At 37.0% G+C, this 21261-nt stretch overlaps 1 protein-coding gene across 2 annotated transcripts in view; it reads right to left on the bottom strand.

Moving 5' to 3' along the window:
* Nucleotides 1–384: 384 nt before the first annotated feature.
* ADAM32 (ADAM metallopeptidase domain 32) overlaps nt 385–21261 on the bottom strand; it is a 164095-nt gene continuing 143218 nt past the window's right edge. The window contains exons 20-23 of one of the 2 annotated variants that reach the window (XM_067721529.1): nt 19708–19740; nt 7091–7129; nt 3374–3412; nt 385–506 (exon numbers count right to left, since the gene is read on the bottom strand). In XM_067721529.1, the coding sequence (XP_067577630.1) occupies nt 500–506; nt 3374–3412; nt 7091–7129; nt 19708–19740 (118 nt within the window). In that variant the 3' untranslated portion in view covers nt 385–499. The remainder of the gene's footprint in view (nt 507–3373; nt 3413–7090; nt 7130–19707; nt 19741–21261) is intronic. The other variant, XR_010939495.1, reaches the window with a different exon arrangement.

Below are 21261 nucleotides of genomic sequence, written 5' to 3' on the forward strand. Positions count from 1 at the left end.
AGAGGGAGAGGCCTGGAAGGTAAAGCACAGTCCCCAGAAGGAGCACAGCTTCCCTGAGAAGCCCTGGTTCTGTGGTTGTGGGGAGGGTGAGGTGGTCAAATGACTGCATTAACTGAGATCTGCATGCAGCCAGCCAAGTCCAGTGAGAAGGACCCGGAGAAGGAACACAGTCCGTGCCCAGACCCTTTCCTGAGTGAGAGCAGTTGATGCAGATCCCCAGCATCTGGGGCCCCAGGCAGTAAATCCGAGTGGGTGGTGGAGAGAGCTGTGGAGAAGAGCTCAGGGAGTCAGTGGGAGTTGTGACTGACTATCTGCAGTCAAGGGCCCTGAAATGGCAAAACTGCGCCTCAGGGGTGGAGAAGGAAATAAAAACAGACGCTCCTGCAGATTGGTCCATCTTGGTTTATTGCTTCCTTCAGTTGTGACCAGGGGAGAAAAGGCTGCATTTTCATTTCTCAGTGAGATCCCCAGTAATATCCATTGCCTTCTGAAGGAATTATTAGTTACTGTGGAAGAGAACAAAGACACATGTGCTTAGGTACTTAGGTGTAACAAATAAATTACCTTCCACTGCAAAACATACAGTTGGCATACTGCCAAGTGAAAAATTCATATGGAAAAAGAAAAAGAATTCTAGAAGAATTTTTACAATTTTGCTTGTGAAATTATTTAGCTGTGAGTAACTTATTTACTATCAATTGTGATTTTTGGGAAACCATCGTATTTAATCAGAAGTACTTGCAAATGAGAAAATCTAATATTTTTTTCACATGCAATGAAATGTTCTTGAATATAACAAGTCAAATCTTTGTATGTTTTTAGAAATTTAAATACATATCAATTTTACTTTTTCCATATCTTGGAGCCAGTCATTTTTAAATTGTTTCATATGGTAAACAGTGTTTTGGTTTGGGCACTTGGAAACTCATAGGCCTTAAGCATTTTGGCTACAGTGCCTACTGGATAAAGTGGCTTGATTATGAATTCATTTAAAAGACTAATTTACATATCATATATCTTATTAGAGTCAACTCTAATTCCATTCTGTCCACAAGAGCAAGTTCCCAACAAACTTAAGAGAATTTTACTAAACTGAGGAAAAAAGACTAAAAGTCTTTAAAAACTGATTTAAATACTCATTAATAACAAGATTAGTAAAGATTAAAACATTATTTTTGGTGCAGTACTTTATGAATTCATCTAACCAATAAATATTTAGGAATTAGTTGTGGATTATAAATTTCATTTTAATTTAAAGCAAGTTATTTTAAGAGATATTTCCTAATGTACTTGCCTACTGTTAAGTGTTTCACTGCTTTTCTGTGACTTGGAACTAAATAAATAAGGAAATAATGCTTTTATCATGATATAATACAGTCTGACAAAGATATATTTTTATGGCGGTTTCTTCCTCTTTCCCTTCAAAATTGTGGTAATAAAGAAGTATCTGCCACATTTCTATTTTTATACTCATTATTACCAGAAGCCAAAATCAAATTCTAAAGCCTCTTTTCCATTTTTATATCCACAGATTTCTTATTTCTGATCCCCCAACCAAAAGAATGAAAAAGAATACATTGAAGACAAACTAATTGAGTTTAATTGACAAAGAAGATAATATAGGTAGTAAGATTAGGGAGAGAATTCAGTGCTAAGAGTGGCATAATTTTACCCCTCCTATCCTTTCCCTACCTCTGCTATTTTATATCTTCAAAACTTATACTAGATTTTTCCTACTATTCTGACCATGAAACTCCCCTATTTAATATAGTTAGTTCTCCCCAAACCAATAAAGGGATTTATATATATAGATTTGTGAGTCTACTGGATACATAACCTGTCGTATTTCTGGCTTTAAAATTTTTTTTGTCGTGGTAGTGTTTACCCAAGGAGTTGGTTCTACCAACACCTCCCACTGGCTTTCAAAATTTTTAAAACAGGGAAAAAAGGAAAATATAATGGGGGCTATAACAGTACAGCAGAGCAACTACATCTGCCTAGCTTATTAAATTTAAAAGAAATAATAATCCAAGAATGCTTTTTCTGGTATATGCTAAACACAAGCTAGACTTATGGGTTAACACTCCAGATTACACTCTTCAAATGCAATATATATTGTCCCACGGATGATGACTATCCCTCAATCTTGAACACCACTTCTAGAAGAGGATGACTGTGCAAATGACATACTCTATAATGAGAGAGAATGTGAGGGGACAACTGGAGTAGTTATAACGTCAATTATGTGTGTATATGAAGTTCAAGATGGATGTGATGTTCATTCACTAAGCAAGTATTTATTGAGCATTTACTCTGCTAGGTGCTAACTACAAATTAGTTCGCAAAATACACGTGGCCATTATCCTCAAGCAATTTCAGAGTGTATCGGCAAAGTAATGCTTTATTTAGGTAAGCAGAAGTTTGGAAGTATTAGAGTGTTTGAGCACTGTATCACAAATCCCCTGGTAATGGTGACAGAGTGGAGGCAATAAAGAAAATCGGCTTTTTTCTTCATACTTTGTTTGGAGAAAATAATATCTATAAAAAGGTAATTATGTTAGGAAACATACAAAAACAACAGAATAGAGGATAGAGAAATGCCAATAGCCTCCCAAATGGAGGGGGTGACTTCATCAGGGACGACAGAAACTATATAATGTGGTGCGGTGTAGCCTGAAAACTTAACCTGTGGGTATGAAGGATATTCTGGAGTATCAGTGGATTGAATGTAACTAAAAGAAGACACTTTAAGGAAAAACGCCAGGCAGGACAAGAAAACTAAAACTCTACAAGGGAGAAAAGAAGATTAGCAAATCAGTATATATTAGATGACTTCAGAAGGATCACAAGGCCACATGGGAAACTGAAAACTCAGAGAACCCTTATTAACACAATTGAGGGCTGTTGGACTGAGATGGGGAATGTGGAAAACGTAGAATTTTAGTGTGTTTATGATAACTGTCTCTTAGATAAACTCCTCCTGATTGGGGTAATAATTCACTCAATTGTTCATATTGAGTTTGTGAGTATAAATATAATCTAAACAAAAAAGTAATATTTCCCTTTGTATTTCATCATAAAACATTCAAAAATGCTCTATGAGTTAGTTTCACAAAATAATTATAAATATCTTGTCTCTCATTAGACAACTAGTTTTTCCCTAGGCATCAAAAGAGGAGGCAATCAATAAAAATTTAATAAACTGAAGAAAAGACTGAGTTAATTAATACTCATTCCCAGAATGGAAAATATTAATAAGTTGTTTTTAGTGTAGTACTTTATCAATTGTGGCTGCTCAAAAAATATTAAACAATCTTTTGTTCATTCTTATTTTCAACATATACTTATAAGAAACATTTCTTATGTCACTTACCTGCTGGTATTTGTTTGGGCACTACTTTCCGAACTTGATCTAAATAAAAATAAAAATGTCTGAAAGTTAATACTAAGAAACCTGCCTACTTTAAGAATGAAGATGAAGCCATTTCATACCAAAACTAACTCTTTTAACACCTGGGGCAGGAAAATAAGTAGCAATCTTATTTACCCAACACCAAGTGCAACACATAGTGCAAAATTTAAATCCTCCAGTGGGGAAACGTATCAAGACAGCAGAGATGCATTTGTTTCTTTATCACCTCTAAGCACAGTATATAAGTTTGATTCTGCCTAAATTTGGCCTTCCAGCTACAAGTTAGCTTTTCATTTGTTGACAAGTAAATTGCCACATTTTGCAAATTAACATTCACATTTACTTCTGGGCAAACTATCAGACTTAACTGACAGAATAAGTTCCCCTTTCTATTCCACAAGGAAAGTTTCCCGTTTCTACTCTGCAGAAAAGCTGAAGATAATAGCGCAAAAATTTAATACCGAACTGAGATTGACAGCCAGAAAAGGCTCTTTGTCTGTCAGTAAAAAATGAAGAAACTAGAAATTCAGAGAGAAAACAGAAGCAAAATCTGAATGACTACAAGGGACTCTGAATTACTTGTACCCTAAGGGATATGATTTTAATAACCCTAGCTTGGTAGGAGTTTAGGGTACAGATATTTAAATGTTAGAAAGCTAGAGTGAAGCCCAAGCCTGGTAGTCTTGAATGGAGTTAACAAAAGGTATGGCCACTGGGAATGCAATAGGCAAATTGTCTCAGCCATGTGGATGGAAAAGGATCACCTAGAGATGCAGGACCCCAGACCTCCACCATCTATAGAGGCAGGACCATAATTCCTCAATTTCATTACCCACAAATTTGAACTAGCAAGCATAGAAAATATTAAAACATTCATGCCCCAAGACAGGGAAAGCTGAAACATTTCCCTCTTCCTAAAGTACGCCTCTACAACTCGGGGTGTGCAGAGTTCCCATGAGAACAATCATTGCCCCTGAGGATGAGCTTACAAGTCTAAATTACAAACAACTGTGTGTTAAGTGCCCACAGGCACAGCACAGCAGAACAAAAAATTCACATATTGAGATAGATGGATAATATAAAAAACCTTTAATAGAAACATTTAGAATCTCCACAGAGATTCAGGCAGAAGTAAGGCAAGAAAAGGATAGCTGTGATTTGGAAACTAATATGAGGAAATCAGTGGCAGAGAGAGACATGAAAAAGCATAGCATATGAACAGCCCGGTTAACAACTATGGAGGATAAAGTGAGAAGACTCTCCCAAATATAGTCATTTCAGATGCAGAAAAGATAAAGAATGGAAAAGAGGTGATAATTAAAGAAATGACTGATTGTTTTCCCAGAATCAATGACCTGAATGCTGGTATCTAAATACTATATGGAATCCAGAGCAGCGTAAATAAAAACAAATTCTATCAGAACATATCACAATAAAATAACAAAACGTTCAGGACAAAGAGGAAATCTTAGAAGTCACTTAGAGTAAACACATTAATTGAAAGGGAATAAATAAGTTAATCAGACTGTCAACTGAGGTCTCATCAATGCCAGTAAATGTCACATTACAGCAACACAATACTTTAAAAGAGCTGTGGAAAGTGACTCCCAACCACAAGTCTGTAACCATCTAAGTTGCCTTTCAAAGATGAGTGTGAAAAAGACATGTTCAGACATTTAACATCAAATGCTTATAACCACAGAAACTAACTAAAATTAAAAGCGTTGTACTTCAGGAAGAAAGAAATTGAAATTAAAATGAAAAAAAAAAAACGGACTCAGGAATGAATAGTGGGAGTTCCCTGGCAGTCCAGTGGTCGGGACTCAGTGTTTTCACTGCTGTGGCCCAGGTACAGTCCCTGGATGGAGATCTAAGATCCCGCAAGCCACGCAGTGCGGCCAAAAATCTAAAATAAATAAACAAAATAAAATCCAGGGTTAAATACCATTAAAAAAAAAGAATGAATGGTGACCAAAGCAATTGGTAAATATGTTGTTAAGCCCTAGTAAGTATTCATTTAATATAAAATGATAGTAATAATAATAACTGACAAATGGAGGGGGAGTTGTGTAGGTGATCTAATATCCTTCTGTTGTTTAGAAGAAGAATGAAAATATTGAATTTTAGGTGTTTAAAAAATTAATTAGACCTAAAGTGGTACTAATATAACATATACTGGGATTCATCCCACCTCCCTGCATTCTTTGACCTCAACAGTCTTTCCCACTGACTTTCTACCAGAAAAGATTATTCCAAAAATAAATGACCTGAAAACTATAGTGGATGTTATGTTAGTAAAACATAGCAGTAGAGTCAAGTGACATTCTTTAAATATAAATGAATAAAATCATCCTAAAAATGTTTCCCTGGTATATACCAAGCCTGAAGGCTAGAACAGTGGATTAACATTCCAAATTATACTACTCTAGTTGAAATGTGCATTTACCTATGGGTAATTCTATCATCCCTTACCCAATGTAGGTGAATTAATATCCTAGGAGAGATGAATTATGTTGACAAGGTTTCAGGATGAGAGATAATATAATAAGAGAGGGAGAAAAGGGGGCAGTTATAACATTATAGATACATAGATTGTGTGTGTGTGTGTGTGTGTGTGTGTGTGTATTTGTCTATGTACCTTTGTGTTTGTGGATTTTTTTTTGGTCTGGTTGCCTGTGTGTGGAAAAGATTAAGTAATCATGCATTCATTCAACAAATATTTATTGAGCACTTACCATAAACCAACAACTCTGCTACATGGGGGCTATACAGTGCTATCCTCTACGATAACAGAGTATAATAAGACATACGTCCAAGGTGAGGAAAAAGTAACTGTGTTTCAGGACCATAAGTTAACTCCCTGATACTGAGAGGACATAATAATGAAAATCAATTCTTTTAGTTTGGTGAGAGTAACTTATGACTCCATAAGTGTCAGTAAAAGGAGAAGACCATAATGTCAGAAGAGAGATAAAGGATAAGAAAAGCAGGCATTGTAATGGAAGAGGAAGACCTCTTCTGGAATAAAAGAAATTAAACAACCCTGTTGTGCAGCCTAGACAGCTTACTCTGTAGATTTGGATGTGTCTGCTAAGTGTACTTTGGAGAGACCTAGGTAGAATAACACCATCCAAAATTGGTGGATGTAGAAAACTAAACAATTATTGTATTATTATACAGACATATCCACCTTTCAGGAAATGGAAGGAGACCTAATTAAAACTACTTGGTAATCCTGAAAGGCTATGGAACACACAGAATTGTTATTCCTTTACAATCTTTTTCTTCAGCAAATTTTTCCTATGTGACCAGGGTAAGCCCTCATTCAGTTGTTCATGAGCATACATATTGGATTTCTAGAGTCTCCAATTAAAGAAGTAAACTTCCCCATTTATGAGTTAGCACCATAAACATTTCACCAATCACTTATTCCTCTGTTTCTCCAGAATAAACTCCCAACATACATTAACAAACTGAAGAAAAGAAGACATTGATTTATTTAGACAAATACTCACTACTTAACTAAGGTGGCAAATACTAAGAGGAATTTTTTTTGTGTGTAGTACCTTATCAATTGTTGCTGCTCAATTAATACTTAGCAATTACTTGTTGATTCAATTTGTTCATCTTATTTTTTAACACATACTTATTTTAAGAAATTCTTTCTAATTTACTTACCTGACAGTATCTGTTTGGCTACTACTTTCTGATGTGGACCTAAAATGCAAGTGAAAATAATGCTTCTAAGTTAATACTTTAAAAAAAGTGTGCCTTCATAACAAATGAATGTCAGACCATTTTGTAACCTGTATTAACGCTTTTATACCACTAATTACCACTAATGCATCATTTCAAAAGATTACTAAGTTACAGTATGCAAATAAGTAACATTCTTATTTACCAACATACCATGTCCATAGAGAATATAAATGTCAAGTTCTCAAACAGAGGAGAAGGAAAACAGATTTGTCACTTCCCAGCTCAGAATATATGCTTGATTTTGAATGCCTGATTCTGGCCTTTAGGTTCTAACCTAATGTTTTACCCACTAGTAAACAAATTACTGCAGGAGGTGATTTAAAACCCTCACTGACTTCTAAACAATCAGGCAGACTGGGCTGACAGGGTAATTTCCACCTCCTATTTAACACACAGAGTAATAGTGAAAAAAATAACAAAAAATGCTAATGAAAATTTAAGGGAAGGAAGCGACATTTCTAATGATAGTCTGAAAAAAAAGAGGATATAGAAAGCACGAAAGGTAAATAGGAACTAAAGCTGAATGACCCTAGAGGTCGGGGAATCAGTTAGGGAGTGGAGCCCACCTGGAAAACTGGAGCTGACCACCTCCTCTAACCTTGGAAGCCATGAAAGGCCATACCACCCACTAAGTGGAGATAGTATTATCATGAGTCTTAGAGATGCTGCAGGGAGATTGCTTCAGAAGTATAGGTGGAAAAGGATCACCTAGAGACACAGGAATCTTAGGTGCTTAAAATGCTTTAGGGATATGGATGGGATAAAACATCAAATACAGAAAGAGGAATCTTAAGCCTTTACTGTACAGGTTCAGGATACTAATTCATGTTTCCTATGAATTCTAGATGTGTAACATCTATGAATTCCATGTGTACCAAACACCTCAAAAGTTTATGACTGGGAGGGGAGTCTGTGGGAGAATGGATACATGTATACGTATGGCTGAGTCGCTTTGCTGTGCACCTGATACTATCACAACATTGTTAATCGGCTATACTCCAACAAAAAATTAAAAGCTTTTAAAAAAAGTTCATGACTTAGGAGGGTAAAACAAAATAATCTTGACAAGGAGGATTCTACAAAGCAGGATATGCAGAATTCTCATGAGACAATCATTGCTGCTTAAGATGGACTTACAATCAAATAAAAAAGCCAGTAAGAGGTAATGTTCACCTCTCGCGGAGTAAACTAATGAATTCATACACTAACAATTATAGGTAACAGGAAAAACTTCAAAAAAAAAGAATGCTTAGGATTTCCATAGAGATCAATAAAGGAACAGAATTCATTAAACAAGTAATGACAGAATGAGACCGGCCAAGATGGCAGAATAAAGATATTGAGCTCACCTTCTCTCACACCAAAATCACAACTATTTGCAGAACAACCATAGATGAAAAAGACCAGAACCTACGTGAAAAGATCTACAACTAAAGATATAAAGAAGGAACCATACGAAATGGGTAGGAGTGGCAGAGTCATAATACAGTCAAGACCCATACGTCCTGGATGGGTGATCCACAATAGGAAAATAATTACAATTGAAGGGGTCCTCCCCAAGGTGTGAGGTGCCCCACATCAGGATGCCCAGCCCAGGAGTCCTGTGTTGGGAAGATGAGTGCCCAGAACATTTGCTGAAGGCTAATGGGGCTCACTTTCGGGAGACCAGAGAGCTGTGGAAAATAGACTCCATTCTTAAAGGGCACACACAGAATCTCACACGCTCCAGGACGCAGGGCAGAAGCGGTGAGTTGAATGGAGCCTGGGTCAGACCCTCCTGCTGATCTTGGAGAGTCCCCCGGAGAGGCAGGAGGCAACCAGAGTTCACCCTGGTGACAAAGACACTGACGGCAGACATTTTGGGGAGCTCATTCTACCTCGTGGACACCAGTACTGGCAAGTACCATTCTGGAATCCTCTTTCTAGCCTATTAGCCCCAGGACTAGTCCCATGCCCGCCCAACATCCTACAGGCACCAGTACTGGGACAGCTCAGGGCAAGGAAATAATTGGGCAGGGACACAGCCTCACCCACTAGCAGACAGGCTGCCTTAACACTCCCTGAGCCCACGGCTGCCCCTGGTTATGGCCCGGCCCACCAGAGCATGCAGGGCCAGGCCCCGAACAGCAGTGCACAGGCACTAGACCCAGGACCCCCATGGTTCTGCAGCCAGAGACCCTGGGACCCAGCTCGACTCCTAAGTAGGTGGGCACCAGCCCCAGAATCCATAATCCCACCACTAGAGAGCCTGCTCTAGACTCAGGACCAGGCTCACCCACCAGCAGGTGGACACCAGGCCCAGGACAAGGGCAGCCCCATAGCCTGTTCCCCCCCCCCCCAACTAGAACGCCAATACAAGCTTCAGGACACACTGGGCCCTGCAGCCAGCTGTGTCAGGATCTAGCCCCACCCACCAGTGGTCTGACACCAGCTCTGGGACCCCTGGGCACTGTGGGCAGACCCCAGGATTAGCTTTGTCAGTGGGTCAACAATAGCCCCAGGAACTGGCTTCACTCATGGGGCGGTTAACAATATCTCCAGGATCTCCTAGACCCCAACTCCACCCACCAGTGAGCCAGCACTAGCCTCGGACCCCTGCAGGGTTTCACATCCAGCTGTCTTGCGACCCAGCCCTGCCAACCAGGAGCCCACAGCTTCCACACAAGGCAAGGCCTGGCAACCAACCAGACCAGGGACCAGCCAAGCCTATAAAACCACTTACTGTAGCCAGCCTGCCACAACAGAAGGACCCACACAGCCCACATAGGGAGCAACCCTAGAGCATATAGCTCTGGTAATGAACAGGGAGTGTGCTGCTGGGATACATAGGAAATCTCCTACAAAAGGTCACTTCTTCAAGATTGGGAAACATAATCAACATACCAGATACATGGAAATCAAACTAGCAAGTTAGGTGAAATGAGGCAACAGAGGAGCAAGTTCCAAACAAAGGACAAAGATAAAACTCGTAAGAACTAAGTGAAATGGATACAGGCAATCTACCCAGGAAAGAATTTAAGGTAATGATCAAAAAGAGGATCAAAGAACTCAGGAGAAGAATGGATGAACAGAGTAAGAAGTTAAAGAACAACCAAACAGAGATGAAGAATATAATAACTGAAATGAAAAATACACTAGAAGGAATCAATAGTAGACTAAATGATACAGAGGAATAGATCAGGGAACTGGAAGAAAGAGTACTGGAAATCACTGATGTTGAACATAAAAAAAAAAAGAAATGAGAACAGTTTAAGAGACCTTCAGGACAACATCAAGCATATTGACATTCATATGATAGAAGTCCCAGAAGGAGAAGACAGAGAGAAAGGGGCAGAGAACATATTTGAAGACACAGTAGCTGAAAACTTTCCTAACCTGGGAAAAGTAGTAGACATCCAGGTACAGGAATTACAGACTGGGTGCTTAAACAGCAGACATCTGTTTCTTAAAATTCTGGAGGCTGGGAAGTCCAAGATCAAGGTGTCAGCAAATTTGGTTCCTGGCGAGAACCTATTTCCTGGCTTGCAGGTGGCTGCTTTCTTGCTGTGTCTTCACGTGGTGCAGAGAGAGAAGGAGCTCTAGTCTCTCTTCCTTGCCTTATGAGAACACTAATCCCGTCATGGGGACCCCACTTTCATGACCTCATCTAAACCTAATTTCAGCCCAAATGCCCCAACTCCTAATACCATCAGATTGGGGGATAGGGTTTTAACATGTGAATTCGGGAAGAGGAGACATTCAGTCCATAAGACTACTTAAAAAATCATTCCAAAATTTAGTACCTCAAAACATTTATTATTAACTCTCTTGGTTCAGTGAGTTGACTGGGATCAGCTGAGTAGTTCTCACTTGGGGTCTCTCATGCAGTTGTAGTCATGTGTCAGATGGATATCTAAGATAGGTGGATGTTCACACGCTGTCAACTAATGACAACTATCAGCTGGGAGCTCAGCTGGAGTTGTCACCCAAAGTGCCTGCATGTGGCTTCTCCACGTACTGGAGCATCTTGCAGCATGGCAGGTGGGTTCCAAGATAGAGGAATGCAACAGCAAGCATTCCAAAAGGCCCAGGTGACAGTTACATGACCTCTATATTAGTTATACATTGGTGATTACATACAGAATCATAAAGAGATTCAACTACTTCTTTTGGTAAGAATATTTCTTAGGTGGTATTGTGCACTTCCAGTGGAAGGGACGTAATACCTGGTTGTTTGTCTTTTTATGATAACATCCATTGATGATCAAACATCTAGATAAACTAATTCATCAAGAGTTTAAATTTGCATTTTTCAAAGATCATTCTGGCTAGACTACAAGTTCTCTTAAAAAGAAATAAATGTCACAGTTATGTACAGCTTTATGAGAATGGCAATCAAAACCAAGTCATAATGATATAAAGATTTATTGGGTATCTCATCCTGGTTTGGTCATTTTAATAGTCTAAAAATAAATAAGTTCAAAGGGAAGAAAAAAAGGAATAAGTTGTTTTGGCATACTCTTTCCCTGATGCTGTTCAGTTACGTCAAAAAGAACCTCAGGGCTTCCCTGGTGGCACAGTGGTTGAGAGTTCGCCTGCCGATGCAGGGGATGCGGGTTTCTGCCCCAGTCCGGGAAGATCCCACATGCCGCGGAGTGGCTGGGCCCATGAGCCATGGCCGCTGAGCCTGTGCGTCCAGAGCCTGTGCTCCGCAACAGGAGAGGCCACAACAGTGAGAGGCCCGCGTACCGCAAAAAAAAAAAAAAAAAAAAAAAACCTCATTAAAAATTTTTATTTGAAATAAAACATCAGTCCTTAAAGGTTAACAAAACATTAATTCATTAACCCCACAACCAGGATAGATAACTGTAGTCTTAATCATTGGGTTGCAAGTGCTTGCTTTTTCTTTCCTTTCTCCTTTTAAAAAATTTTTAAAAATTAATTAATTTTTTTGGCTGCATTGGGTCTGTTGCTGTGCGCAGGTTTTCTCTAGTTGTGGCGAGTGGAGGCTACTCTTCATTGTGGTGCACGGGCTTCTCATTGCTGTGGCTTCTCTTGTTGTGGAGCATGGGCTCTAGGCGCATGGGCTTCAGTAGTTGTGGCTCGTGAGCTCTAGAGCGCAGGCTCAGTAGTTGTGGCGCACAGGCTTCAGTAGTTTTGGCTCGTGAGCTCTAGAGCGCAGGCTCAGTAGTTGTGGTGCATGGGCTTAGTTGCTTCGTGGCATGTGGGATCTTCCTGGACCAGGGCTCGAAAATGTGTCCCCTGCATTGGCAGGTGGATTCTTAACCACTGCGCCACCAGGGAAGCTCTAAAATTTTTTTTTAATTTAGGTACAGTCGGTATACAATATTTTGTAAGTTACAAGTGTACAGTATAGTGATTCATAATTTTTAAAGGTTATACTCTATTTATAGTTATTATAAAATATTGGATTTTCCCCCTGTATTGTACAATATGTCCTAATAGATAACTATAAGGAAACAGAAATACAAATCCAGGAATCAGAGTGTCTCCAAAAGGATCAACCCAAAGAGCAACACAAGACACATTATAATTAAAATGGCAAAAATTAAAGATAAAGAGAGAGTATAAAAAGCAGTATGGGAAAAGCAACAAGGTACATGCAAGGGAACTCCCTTGTATGTACATACATATTAATAAGTACATATTTATTAATAAGTATGCACATATTAATAATTACTTAAATGAAAATGGACTAAATGTTCCAACCAAAATACATAGAGTGGCTGAATGGATACAAAAATAAACCTGTATATATGCTGCCTACAGGAGACTCATTCAGTGCTAAAGAAGCACACAGACTGGAAGTGAGGGGATGGAAAAGGTATTCCATGTAAAAGAAAAATTAAAAGAAAGTTTGGGTAGCATTACTTATAGTAGATAAAATAGACTTTAAAGCAAAGGCTGTTAGAAGAGACAAAGAAGAATAGGATATAACAATCAAGGGTTCAATCCAAGAAGATATAACAATTGTAAATATATATGCACCCAACATAGGAGCACCCAAATAACTGAAGCAAATTTCAACAAAAATAAATGGAGAAATCGAGAATAACACAATAATAGTAGGGAATTTTAACACCCAACTTAGATCAACAAACAGATCATCTAGACAGAAAATCAATAAGGAAATATTAAATGACATATTACAACAGATCAACTTAATAGATATATATAGAACATTCCATCCAAAAGCTGAAGAATACACATTCTTTTCAGGTGCGCAAGGAAAATTCTCCAGGACAGAGTTCATGCTAAGCCACAAAACAAGCCTCGGTAAATTTAAGAAACATTGAAATCATATCAAGCATCTTTTCCGACCACAACACTACGAGACTAGAAATCAAGTATAAGAAAAAAAAACTGCAGAAAGCACAAACGCGTGGAGGCTAAACAATATTCTACTAAATATCCAATGGATCACTGAAGAAATCAAAGAGAAGATTAAAAAAAAATACCTGGAAACAAATGAAAATGAAAACACAACCATCCAAAATCTATGGGATGCAACAAAAGCAGTTCTAAGAAGGAAGTTCATAATTATACAAGCTTACCTAGGGAAACAAGAAAAATCTCAAATAACAACCTAACCTTATACTTAAAGGAACTAGAAAAAGACGAACAAACAAAACCCCAAATAGTAGAAGGAAAGGAACCATAAAGATCAGAGTAGAAATATATGTAATAGAGACAGAAAAAAAAAAATAGAAAAGATCAATGAAACTAAGAGCTGGCTCTTTGAAAATATACACCAAATTGATAAAAACTTTAGCCAGACTCATCAAGAAAAAAAGAGAGAATCCAAATCAATAAAATCAGAAATAAAAGAGAAGTTACAACTGACATCACAGAAATACAAAGATCATAAGAGACTACTAAGAGAAACTATATGTCAATAAAATCAACAATCTAGAAGAAATGGACAAACTCCTAGAAATGTACAATGTCCCAAGACTGAACCAGGAAGAAATAGAAAATGTGAATGGATCAATAATCAGTAATGAAATTGAAACTGTGATTTTAAAACTCCCAGCAAACAAAAGTCCAGGACCAGATGGTTTTACAGGTGAATTGGACCAAACATTTAGAGAAAAGTTAACACCCATTCTTCTCAAACTATTTAAAAAAATTGCAGAGTAAGGAATGCTTCCAAACTCATTCTACAAGGCCAGCATCCTCATGATATCAAAACCAGTAAAAAGAAAGGAAGGAAGGAAGGACGGAAGGAAGGAAGGAAGGAAGAAAGAAAGAGAGAAAGAAAGAGAGAAAAAAAGAAAGAAAGAAAGAGAGAAAAGAAAGAAAGAAAGAAAGAAAGAAAGAAAGAAAGAAAGAAAGAAAGAAAAAGAAAAGAAAGAAAGAAAGGAAGGAAGGAAGAAAAACAAAACTACAGGCCAATATCACTGATGAACACAGATGCAAAAATCCCAGACAAAATATTAGCAAACAAAGTCCAACAATACATTAAAAGGATGATACACCATGATCAAGGGGGATTTATCCCAGGGATGCAAGGATGGTTCATTATCCATAATTCAATCAATGTGATATGCTACGTGAACAAGTTGAAGAATAAAAATCATATAATCATATCAATAGGTGCAGAAAAAGATTCTGGGTACAAAATTCAACTTTCATTTCTGACAAAAACTCTCCAGAAAGTGGGCATAGGGGGAACACACCTCAACAAAATAAAGGCCACATGTGATAAGCCCACAGCTAACATCATACTCAATGGTGAAAATCTGAAAGCATTTCCTTTAAGAAAAGGAAGAAGACAAAGATGTTCACTGTCACCACTTTTGTTCAACACAGTAACAGCATTCCTAGCCATAGCAATCAGACAAGAAAACGAAATAAAAGGAATCCAAGTTGGAAAGGAAGAAGTAAAACTGTCACTTTTTTGCAGATGAAATGATACTATACATAGAAAATTCTCATCAATGAATTCAGTAAAGTTGCAGGATACAAAATTAATATACAGAAATCTGTTGCATTTCTATACACTAGCAACAAACTATCATAAAGAGAAATTAAGGAAACAATCCCATTTACCATTCCATCAAAAAGAAGAAAATACCTGGGAAGAAACCTACCTAAGGAGGCAAAAGACCTGTACTCAGAAAACTATGGCACTAATAAAAGAAATAGATGATGACACAACAGATGGAAAGATATACTATGTTCTTGGATTGGAAGAATTAATATTGTTAAAATGATCCTATTACCTAAGGCAATGTACAGATTCAATGCAATCCCCATCAAAATACCAATGGCATTTTTCACAGAACTAGAACAAATAATTCTAGAATTTGTATGGAAACACAAAAGACCACTGATAGCCAATACAATCTTGAGAAGGAAGGACAGAACTGGAGGTATCACACTCCCTAATTTCAGACTATATTACAAAGCTACAGTAATCAAAATAGTTTGGTACTGGCAGCAAAACAGACATGTAGATCATTGGAACAGAATAGAGAGCTCAGAAATAAACCCACACACTTATGGTCAATTAATCTACAAAAAAGGAGGCAAGAATATACAGTGGAGAAAAGACAGTCTTGTCAGTAAGTGGTGCTGGGAAAACTGTACATCTGTATCTAAAAGAATGAGATAGAACATTTTATTACACCATATACAAAAATAAACTCAAAATGAATTAAAACCAGAAATCATAAAACTCCTAGAAGAGAATGTAGACAGAACACTCTTTGACATAAATTGTAGCAATAGCTTTTTGGATCTGTCTCCTAAGGCAAAGGAAACAAAAGCAAAAATAAACAAATGGGACCCAAGTAAACTTAAAAGGTTTTGCAGAGCAAAGAAAACCAATTAGAAAACAAAAAGACAACCTACTTAATGGGAGAAAATATTTGCAAGTAATATGACCGAAAAGAGGTTAATATACAAAATATATAGCACATCCAACTCAAAATCAAAAAACCAAACAACTGATTAAAAAAATGTGCAGAAGACTTGAATGGACATTTTTTCAAAGAAGATATACATAAGCTAACAGACACATGGAAAGATGCTAAACATCACTAATCATCAGAGAAATGCAAATCAAAACTACAACAAGCTATCATCTCACATCTGTGAGAATGGCTATCATCAAAAAGACCACAAAGGGGCTTCCCTGGTGGCGCAGTGGTTGAGAGTCTGCCTGCTAATGCAGGGGACATGGGTTCGAGCCCTGGTCTGGGAGGATCCCACACGCCACGGAGCAACTGGGCCCGTGAGCCACAACTACTGAGCCTGCGCGTCTGGAGCCTGTGCTCCATAATAAGAGAGGCCGCGATAGTGAGAGGCCCACGCACTGCGATGAAGAGTGGTCCCCGCTTGCCACAATTAGAGAAGGCCCTCGCACAGAAACTAAGACCCAACACGGCAAAAATAAATTAATTATTTAATAAACTCCTACCCTCAACATCTTAAAAAAAAAAAAAAAAAGACCACAAATAACAAATGTTAGTGAGGATGTGAAGTAAAGGGAACCCTCATACACTGTTGGTGGGAATGTAAATTGGTGCAAACACTGTGGAATACAGTACGAGGTTCGTCAAAAAACTAAAAATAGAACTACCACATGATCTAGTGATTTCACTCCTGAGTATATATTGAAGAAATGAAAATACTACTTCGAAAAGATACACATACCCCAATGCTTGTAGCAGCATTATTTACAATAGCCAAGATATGGAAGCAAAGTTGTGTTCATCAACAGATGAATGGATAGAGGATGTGGTATATTTACACACAATAGAATATTACTCATCTATTAAAAAGAAAGAAATTTTGCCATTTGCAACAATATGGATGGACTTGGAAGGTATTATGCTTAATGAAATAAGTCAGGAAAAGACAAATACTGCATGTTATCACTTACTTGTATAATATAAAAAGTGAAACGAACTAGTGAATATAACAAAAGTAGAGTCACATATGTAGAGAACAAACTAGTGGTTACCAGTGGAGATAGCAAGGGGGCGAGGGACAAGAGAGGGATAGGCAATTAAGAGGTATCAACTACTATGTATAAAATATATAAGCTACATGGGTATATTGTGCAGCACAGGGAATATTGCCAATATTTTATAATAACAATAAATGTAGCATAATCCTTATAAAAATTATTAATCACTATGTTGTATACCTGAAACATATAATTTTATAAATCAACTATACCTCAATTAAAAAACACATGACAGAACTGAAAAAAAAAGAATTGTTGATTTTGAATTGTTTAGGGAAATCACCTAGAACACTAAACAGAATATAAAATATACATAAAAGTCCAGTTAAGAAACATGGAACAATTTAGACACAGAAAATTTAGAATGGGGGAGAGTCAGTATTTGAAGAGAAAAAGTCTAGAACTTTTCCAAAATTGAAGAAAGGTATGAGTCTTCACACTGAAAGAAAATATTGGGTCCAGCTCATGATTTTTAAAAAAATCTCTACCAGAATACATTATAACAAAATAACAACTCTAAGGACAAGGAATACATGTACAGGCTATGTTAGGCAGAATTCTAACAATGGCTATGTTAGGCAGAATTCTAAGATTCCCATTCCTTGGTTATTCAAACACTTTTCAAAGTACTGCTCTGAAAAGATTTTGCAAATGTAATTAAACCTCCAAATCTGTTGGCCTTAAAATACAGAGATTATTTTGGTGGGCCTGACCCAATCAGGTCAGCCCTTTACAAGTAGAGTTTTCTCCTGCTGGTAGAGGAAAGAAATTAAGAGAGAGTCAAAGCCTTAGGAATACTTATATTACTCTTGTTTCTTTAAAGGTGAAGGGAGGTACATGAGTAGCAATGCAGGTGGCCTCTGGGAGACGGAGGGGCTCCAAGCAGACAGGCAACAAGGAAAGAGATACCTCAGACCTACAGCTGCAAGAAATTGGATTTTTCTTACAACCCAAATGAGCTATGATCCCAGCCTGGCCTTCAGGCCTTCAGGTCAGACTTGTGACAACCCAGCCAAATCCACCTGGATTTCTGACTTACAGAACTTGCTCATAGTAAATGAATGTTGTTTAAGTCACTGAGTGTGTGGTAATTTGTTATGCAGCAATAAGAATGCAATGACTAGGTAAAACTCCTATTAATCATAAAGGAATAAATGAATCAACACACTAACAGAAGATTTATCATCATCAATAGTAAATGCCACATTACACTGACATATCTTCAAATAGCGAAGGCAAAATAACTCAGCATAGAAGTCTATACTACATAAACTCATACTCAAGAGTGAAAATAAAGATAATTTTAGGTGGATAAGATAAATAGTTTACTACACATAGACTCAATGATGGAAATTCTAAGAGAGGTACTTCACCAAAAGGGAGATTGAACATTAAAAAAATGGAATTAAATTCAAAAAAGAATAGTGAGTAAATAAGTTACAAATATGTAGTGAAATCCTAGTATGTTTTGATTAAATATAATAATGATAATGATGACTTATTTGTATCAGGTTAAAATTCAGGAGTAACTGAAAGCCAAATGATAATGCTATGGAAGAGTGAAGAAAAGAGTATAAGGTTTAATGGTCTAAGATCCATAAATTGTTAGAAGAAGATTATAAGTACTTTTATATCTAAAATTGTAACTTCATCTACATTTAATTTTAATAATTTAATAAACCATAATATAATAATTAAAGAATTAAAGAATATAACTAGAACATATAATGACCAAATTGATAGAAGGAAAGAAAAAACAATGAAAGCACAATCAATATGATGGAATACATGAAAGTAGAAAGAGAAAATACTGAAAACGCATGATAAATAGAAAAAAAACAAAACGGTAGAATTTAGTCCAAACATATCAGCACACATATAAATATATAAACATATTCAATTCAACTATTGAGAAACTCTTGAGGTTACATATTTTAAAATTCCATTGGCATGCTGTTTTCAGGAGACCAAATTAAATAAAAGGTTGAAAGTAAGGGGATGAAAAGTTACATTAGATAATGTAATAGAATAGAATGTTGGTATAGCAGTTATAAAACAGTAAGGACAGAATTTATGGTTAAGAAATATTAACGGGGACAATATGCTATTTATTAATGTTAAAAGAAAAGCACAGCTAAGTCAGTGTAATTAGTTCTCATCAACCCAAAATTATTATAGAAATTTATACATGAGTTCTGTCATGTACAATCTATCAAATGTCAAGCATTTGCTTGTTTGTTTACCCAAGCAGTACATAAATATAACCCAAGCTGGGTAATTTCCAGGCACTATACATCCTTTTTCTTTACTAATTATACATATCCTATCTTTTATTAGAGTCAGCCATTTTATTCCTTGTTTCCTCAGAGTAGACTTCCAATAAGTATTTATTAAATGAATAAAAGACTAATTTACTAGAAACTAAATTACTATATACTAGTAGCCTGGTTTTCAGTGGATTACTTTACCAAACTTAGCTGTTCGAACAGTATCTAGACATTGTGAATTATTCATTCTTAATTTTCAACATGTATCTTACGATGCCTTCCAATTTACCTACATGCTAGCATTTCTGTGAGTGCTGCCTTCTGATCTGGATATTAAAAAAAAAAAGGAAAATAGTGTCCAAAGTTAGTCTTAAGAGCGCTTGCCAACTGCATAAATAAAAGTCAGGCCATTTTATAAGCAGTATTATCTCTTTTATAAGGTAAGTTACCAAAAAAGAAAATCATGTCCAAGGTCACTGAACAAAGATGCAAATAAATAACATTCTTATTTACTTATATACCTCATCCACAAAGAGTGCATTTCAAACTTGTACTAAAGAAATTATCAAGAAGGCACAAATTTTCTTTTCCCTTATCACTTCTAAACACAGAATATAGGTTTGACCCTGAATTCCTGATTCTGACCTTTATACTCCAACTTTTAATTTTTTATTCATTGATAAAGAAATGCTACATTTTATAAGTTAAAACCCATATTGACTTCTAGACAATCTGACAGAATGAGCTGGTGGGACAATTCCCCTTTCCATTCCTCAAAGAGGAGTGCTGAAAAAAAATAAGACAAACAGTTAATACATAACTGAGGTTAACAACAAGAAAAGAATTCTCCTGGTGCTAGTAAAAAATGAAGAAACTGAGTTCAAAGGGTAAACAGGAGATAAAAGTGAATGATTGCAGGGGTGTCTAAACCAGTGATATGACTTTGGGACTAGAGATTTAATACCCATTCCTTAGAAGTTATGAGGCCTTTGCATGCAAGGAAACTAAGTGAGCTCCTTAACTGGAGCCATTTAACCTGGGAGCCATGAATGTCCATACCACCCATTACACAGGGATAGTAAAAATTCTGACCAGTGGCCTTTGGAATGCAGCAGGGAAAAGGGGATACGCAACAGGAATAGATGGGGGAAAATGCATCACTGCAGAGTCCCAAGCCTACAAAAAATGTACTTTCAGGGCCCCAGTCACACGCCTACAAATTCTTGAACACCATGCATAGCAGTTGTTCCAAATATTTTTGCTTTAAAAGAAGCAAAAATGAAACCACCCACATGTTTATGTCTTCAACACAGGGCATGCAGAATTCTCATGGGAAAAGCATAGACACTGAAAGGAAAAGACACTGAAGAGAAAAGAGGTTTGTACGATTACAAACCCCTAATAGATAATGTCAACAGCCAGAGCAAAACAATGAGTTCACACACCAAGAAATACAAATGATGAAAAAACTTGGAGAATATTTAGAATCTCCACAGAGATTTCTGCAAGAATAGAATCCATAAGTCTAGAACAGGACAGAGAAGGAAGAATTGGTGAAATGAGAGTAATCTCAGGAAATCAAACAGAATGTGAGATGGAGAGAGAGCTATGAAAGTGCAGTTACAAACCATAAAGACACACTTCCAATTCCGGTCAAGATGGAGTAACAGACTGGATTTACCCTCTTGCCTGAAACAAATGAATATCTGGACAAAATACATTAAATGCTGGTTTTCAGACACTGAATATTAGGCAGGATAGTGATATATGAGAGAAGGGAAGAAAGGTGAGACCTGTGACTGCCCCTTGTTACTGCCTGAGGAGAGTTGCCATCCTGTAGCACAGCA

This window comes from Pseudorca crassidens, chromosome 21 (assembly GCF_039906515.1).
Source record: "Pseudorca crassidens isolate mPseCra1 chromosome 21, mPseCra1.hap1, whole genome shotgun sequence".
NCBI lineage: Eukaryota > Metazoa > Chordata > Mammalia > Artiodactyla > Delphinidae > Pseudorca > Pseudorca crassidens.